Source organism: Paralichthys olivaceus, chromosome 9 (assembly GCF_024713975.1).
Source record: "Paralichthys olivaceus isolate ysfri-2021 chromosome 9, ASM2471397v2, whole genome shotgun sequence".
Lineage (NCBI taxonomy): Eukaryota > Metazoa > Chordata > Actinopteri > Pleuronectiformes > Paralichthyidae > Paralichthys > Paralichthys olivaceus.
In genome coordinates, this window is record NC_091101.1 from 1,614,558 (window position 1) to 1,620,853 (window position 6,296).

A 6,296-nucleotide genomic window follows, 5' to 3' on the forward strand; every position below is an offset into this window, starting at 1 on the left:
TCCCGGCTCATCTGAAAATAATTTTGAGTCGCATTCCCCTCAAACAACGATGACGATCTTTCATCGACTTTTACAGTCTTATTAGAACACACAGTACAATCCAATCAGGCTCTGATGACGGATGCTAACCTACTGTTGTTTGTTCAAGTGGTGAGGAATCCCAGAGGCAGAAACAGAAGGCAGAAAACTCCCTTGATGGGGATATTATCAGCAGGAAAAGACATTTGTTGTATGTAGAAGTAGTAGAAAATAGGGATGCTCAACTCTGTTTTGCCTGTAACTTGGCTCATCTCTTCCATCATTTTCTGACCTGTATTTTAGGACGCCTCTTTATCGGGGAACTGCGTTGCGCACAATGCCAGAGGTTTTTACCTGATCCTCAGTGACATGATAGAGCTGACTTTTAAACCCAACCCCATAATGCAAGGAAGCAAAATCCTATTTTACGATCAGAAATTCATCGACCTGCTGTCATGTCTCACCATGCATCTGAGCAAGATGCCTAAAGCTTTACGATTCGAGAATTGAAGCAAGGGTTATTACCCTCACGGTTTCAGCTCAGAGGAGTGTACGTAGGACTTGGGTATCGACCGTATGACTCTGAAAGAGCAGAAACAATTTAAGGATTAGTACAGAGAGCTGAGGCAGTGCGGAAATATATGTTTTCCGGAAAATCTGTCACTTTAGCTTGATAAAACCACTATGGCACAGTGGAATTACAACAATGACCGCTGTCAGGCACCGTCCAATAGGAGAAACAACATCTTCATAGCCGCATTCACCGCGGCTTACCTGCATCTCAAACTGTACAGTTATTTATTACGGATGCAAGAGAATGTCCTCTATACAGATACAGACAGTCTGATATACAGTACTGTTGGAATTGTCATAGACACTGTCTCTTGTCCCCTCTGGGGCATAGTGCAACAGGCTGTTGTGTTTGGGAAGTGTGAGAGCTTGGCGAAGGTCAAAGCCTTCACTCCCTAGACATCACAGATATGAGACTGCGAAGAAGCCTATTTCGTTTGAATCAATAATGGGGATTATCTACTCTGTGTCCTTTGGGAAAAGTTGAGGCTCTTTTCGGATTTCTGATCCCGGCGTCTAGGCACCAATAGTTTTTAGAGTGTGTACACAAGACGAAATACTTTCAGAGTTTTCATTCAAAATCCTCTAAGTTTGCCTCCACTGATGTCGTAAAGCAAAATCTAACTGTAGAAGGTCTGATGCTGCAGCAGAGTTAAATGTGTCATGGTCCCCCCTCCTCCAGTGGCATGTTTCCCTGTGTTTCCCCCTTCCTTGTGTCTTCTGCGGTTTCTCCCTGTTTTGTCTATCTGTTGGTTTGTCCCATGGGCATAGCCTGGAGTCTGGAAGCTGGCGCATCATTCCTGCAGTATATCAACCATGGCTCACCATCCACTCCTCGTCTGTTTGTACTCTCCGCTCAGTAGAACCCCGATCGACAGCTCACTGGACTCCTAATGTGAATAAAATTTGTTATTCTTTAAAGACTGTCTGGTTCTGTTCTGGGGTCCGATCCCTCGTGGATCGTTACATAATGAATGTAAAAATGAATATTTTTAATTTTTCAAATTGATGTGAATATGCCAACAAGGGAAACAAGCAGTCCACAGCTGAGGAGCTGTAAACAATTTGTTTGAAAATAAGCAAAACTGTCAAGTAAAGTAAATCAGTCCACCAGTGCTAAACAGGCAAAACAAAGTGCCTGGTCCGCAGCAATATTTTGCTCCAGAATGCCAGCTGGAGTCATAGGCAGATAAAAGATAGACTTACGTGTGAGTGGGCTGATTGTGAATGGTCAGTTGCTGGGTGATTTGCCCCAGAAAGTTAAAGAAGGTTATAACTGATTAAAATCAGATGAGATTAAAGAAACTAGAGCAGATGAAGCCTTATGCTCTGATATCCACAAATATCAGTGATAAAATGTTCCTTATAAATGCTGATGAATTAATGTTCAAAAGTTTCAAAAGAAAACATTATTGATGATAAAATGAGCTATGATTTTTACAAATGCCGACAAGATTAATGTGCTAAATCGGCAGTAAAGTTTGAATGTATATAAGCGTTAACATTCCTGTATGTAAGTGTTCTTTTGAGGAATTCAGTACTGATAGCTAAAGTGATCACTGTTTCTCTGAGACTGAGCTTAGTCTCTTGACCAAATGAAGAGAGAATTAATGAAATTTGCTATGAAGAGGGAATTAATGAAATGTGCTATGAAGCGTTGAATTAAGTATTTAGATCCTTTAAATTAGTAAAAGTCCATAAGCATCAACAAAACAAGACTACGTGTAAGTAAGTACATTGTGTGAGTTCTTGATCTTAACAGCACAAGCGATATAAAATAAATGTAGAAAATAAAATAATGAAAATGGCAAACACTGTAGAGCAACTGTACTCAACAACCTTAACACTCAGAAAGTTAAAGTTAAGTTTCATTGATGAAAACACTATATTATAAAAAAGGAATAAATTACCTTCAAGTTCAGATCCAAAGGAGAGCAGGGACAGACAATCTCTATACTCTCTTCTTCTATTTGGAACATGAAAATAATCACTACTTAAAATCAGGAAAATGTAAAACACATGAAAGAAATCAAATTTATTTAAGTAATGCAGATGAACAAGCACTTGTTGGAGGTTGTTGTGCCTAATGTTCTATTGTATGAAAGGTTTAAAGCCATTAACTAAAAAATTACTCTTACTGTGTTGTGTATTGTGGTGGAAATGTATCTCGCGATGAGAAATAAAGAGTTTTTCAGACCGTTGTCTTTGGGTCTTTAATAGAGCTCTGCAGAGGGTTTCACACTCAGTATGAACGCTCAGGGTGGAACCTCAAATAGTGAAAGAAGAAGGTTTTTATACAGTCGGGTAAACAGGAAACATAAGAGACAGCATGTAGATTGAAGCCAACTATACACATTTTGTTGGTCCACAATGGTGCACCTTGCCGATTCAACAGTCAAATTAAATTGTGCAGAGTAAGTGACACACATTCACATGTTGCTGTGGTTGTGACATGTGTTAAAACACATTGAAGAGATGGAGGCTATGTGCCAGCCAAAGAGAGAAGCTGTAAGCAGCTCCTGCATTCACACCCAACAACGAACAAGTCTTTTAGCCAAGATCTCTACATAGTGCATCTTAATGTTATTTTCTCGTCTCACAGCTTTTTATGCTACAACAACCAGCCCATCCAATTAAATATGGACCTCCCTAAAGTTTCTGATGATCTTATTATCTAAAAGATAAAGCAAAAAAAAAGGAGAAAAAATCACATGTGGGACTTGTGAAGTTCGAGCCACCTCACAAAGTGAGAGTAAAAAGCTAATGCTACATACAATTAGATAACATCTTTTGCCTCCCAGAGCAATAACATGCACAATTCAATCTCTGCTGGACTAAGGTGTGTTGGTAGAAACCACCAGTCCTTACAATACTCACATCTTGCTGAATCCAAAACCAAAGCGAACTGATGAGTGAAGATGATGTTTAAGAATTTGCAAACTATTAATGATATCAATTGTTCATTGTGGCGTTCGACCACGCCACCGGGTTCCCCTCACGACAGCCAGAGACGAACCAGTCTAACCATTGCTTGTTCAGCATCATTTATTAATCAAACTTAAACGTACACAAAACAAGTAACTTAAATGGGTCCAGCCCTATCTGCTGGACCTCTGGCTTCTTGGAGTGTTCTTCTCCAGTGTGTCTCCCGAGTGTGTCTCCTGAGCGTTTCTCACGAGGCAGCTCTGCTGCCTCCTTTTAAAGTCTGAGGATCAATCAGCTAACAGCTCTCACCTGTGCTGATTGATCCTCAGTGGTGCAGGTGAAGGTGCTCTCTCCGCCCCTTCACCTCCACATACCCCCACCGTCAAATTCAGGCCCGGGAGCTATCTGGCCTGAACTACTCCCCCCCCTCCCATCCGGCCAGGGGAGGAACCCAGCCCACCGACTGAGGCGCTCCGGGGGTCGAGCAGGTGGGCGTCGCGGGACGCGGCATCCCTCAGGCGGCCTGGAAGGTGGGCGCCGCCGCACGGGCACCTTGGACCCCGGAGCAGGTGGGCGCCGCCGCACGGGCACCTTGGACCCCTCAGCAGGTGGGCGCCGCCGCACGGGCACCTTGGACCCCGGAACAGTTGGGCGCCGCCGCACGGACACCTTGGACCCCGGAGCAGGCGGGCGCCGCCGCACGGACACCTTGGACCCCGGAACAGTGGCGCGCCGCCGTCCGGGAGACCCCGCCGACCTCGGCACCGGGACCGGAGGCGTCAGCTTCTCCGCTGACACGGGAACAGGAAGAGGAGTCGGCCCGGGAGGTGTCGGCTTCCCCGCCGACCTCGGCACCGGGACCGGAGGCGTCAGCTTCTCCGCTGACACGGGAACAGGAAGAGGAGTCGGCCCGGGAGGTGTCGGCTTCCCCGCCGACCTCGGCACCGGGACCGGAGGCGTCAGCTTCTCCGCTGACACGGGAACAGGAAGAGGAGTCGGCCCGGGAGGTGTCGGCTTCACCGCCGACCGAGGCACCGGAACCGGAGGTCTCGGCTTCCCCGCCGACCTCAGCGCAGGAACCGGAGGCGTCAGCTTCCCCGCTGACCCTGGAGCCGGACCCATCGGCTCCACCGCCGATCGGGGACCAGCGCTCCCCGCCCTCTCCAGCTCGGTGCCGCAGGTGAGACGCTCCAGCCTCATCCTCTCCGTCTGCCTCAGGAGCTCCTCCGTCTGCCTCTGCGTCTGCCTCAGGAGCTCCTCCGTCTGCCTCTGCGTCTGCCTCAGGATCTCCTCTGTCTCCTTCCCCAACGATTGTACCCGGTCCATGTCTCTGGCTGTGTGAGGTCCCTGTACAGGTGCCAGTGTGGCATTCGACCACGCCACCGGGTTCCCCTCACGACAGCCAGAGACGAACCAGTCTAACCATTGCTTGTTCAGCATCATTTATTAATCAAACTTAAACGTACACAAAACAAGTAACTTAAATGGGTCCAGCCCTATCTGCTGGACCTCTGGCTTCTTGGAGTGTTCTTCTCCAGTGTGTCTCCCGAGTGTGTCTCCTGAGCGTTTCTCACGAGGCAGCTCTGCTGCCTCCTTTTAAAGTCTGAGGATCAATCAGCTAACAGCTCTCACCTGTGCTGATTGATCCTCAGTGGTGCAGGTGAAGGTGCTCTCTCCGCCCCTTCACCTCCACATTCATATACCAATTCGATTTTGGCTTCATTCCTGCCAGATTCAGAGTATTATACGGTTGTCGATTTGAGCACAGATTTATCTTAATTCCACCCAGAAAGCCTGTACTTGTATTTGTTCAGCGAAGGTCTAGCGGTGTATGCAACAGTGGTAAAGCGTGACCTGATGACCTGCGCCTGCCTGGTGGCAGCGCACTCCTGCAGTATGCTGAGGACCTGTTGAAAGTCTCCCTGTCCAAGGACACTTGGCAATCAAATGTTACATTTTTGGGAAACATGCTGAGAGATGGACAGAGCTTTTGTTGCCTGAGATAGTATAAGTTGTATTGGAAATATTACATTTGTGTATGTGTAATTGCATGAGCAGACATATATGTGGAGGCCTGACCAAATGGTTGACCAAATTGTTAATCTAAAAGGGCAACCTTAAGGTTTACGATGGTGGCTTAAGAGACTTGATTTTTATTGCCTCGAGAAACCACAACTTTATGGTGTCTCATGGTATCTCTGATTGGGATCTCACACCTGCGTCTCACAGGGGGGTCATCCACAGAACATGTAAACAAATGGACAGGATGTCTCCTCCACTGAGTGAAACTACAAGAGGGTAATAAAAACCTTTGCATGTCATTCAGGTGATGTGTACTGATGAGTCCATCTGCAGATGCTGAATTAAACTTTTATAGAAATTGCCAACACAATTTTGGCGTTGTCGGCAGGATCACTTGTGTGAAAGGAGACTCTGGATCTCAGGGCTGAAAGGTGAAACTGCGCAGGGAGTCTGGGACTCTGACCCCAACCTCCCTGACAAAAGAGGGTAGAGACGTGAGGGCCTGATGTCTGAGAACCAAGGAGTGCTCTCACTGCTGTGATTCGACGGACCAAGTAGCACAGTGTGGTAGTGGGGGGTGCTTAGTGTCGGTGGCAGGAGGGAGAGAGTGGGCAGTTGGCTCAGCGATTGGTGCCAGGGAGAGAGTCTGATTGTGTACAGGTGTACTGCGTTGGCTAATAACTCTCTCCCCCCTTTTATCAGCAGTAGCGTGCTGGGACAAAAGGAACACACACAAGGAGAAGCTGGAGGCAACCCGGGAA

The 6,296-nt window shown here is 46.9% G+C and overlaps 1 protein-coding gene across 2 annotated transcripts; it reads right to left on the reverse strand.

Annotated features, from left to right (window-relative positions):
* Nucleotides 1-3,662: 3,662 nt before the first annotated feature.
* Nucleotides 3,663-5,208, reverse strand: LOC138411389 (uncharacterized). 2 transcript variants are annotated; one of them, XM_069531484.1, is made up of 2 exons: nucleotides 4,222-5,208; nucleotides 3,663-4,065 (listed from the first exon to the last, which is right to left on the reverse strand). In XM_069531484.1, the coding sequence occupies exons 1-2, from the start codon at nucleotides 4,954-4,956 to the stop codon at nucleotides 3,874-3,876; spliced, it is 927 nt and encodes a 308-aa protein (XP_069387585.1). In that variant the 5' UTR covers nucleotides 4,957-5,208; the 3' UTR covers nucleotides 3,663-3,873. The 2 variants fall into 2 exon arrangements, with proteins under 2 accessions (XP_069387585.1, XP_069387584.1); XM_069531483.1 differs by having other exon boundaries at nucleotides 3,663-4,143.
* Between the last annotated feature and the right edge of the window lie 1,088 nt (nucleotides 5,209-6,296).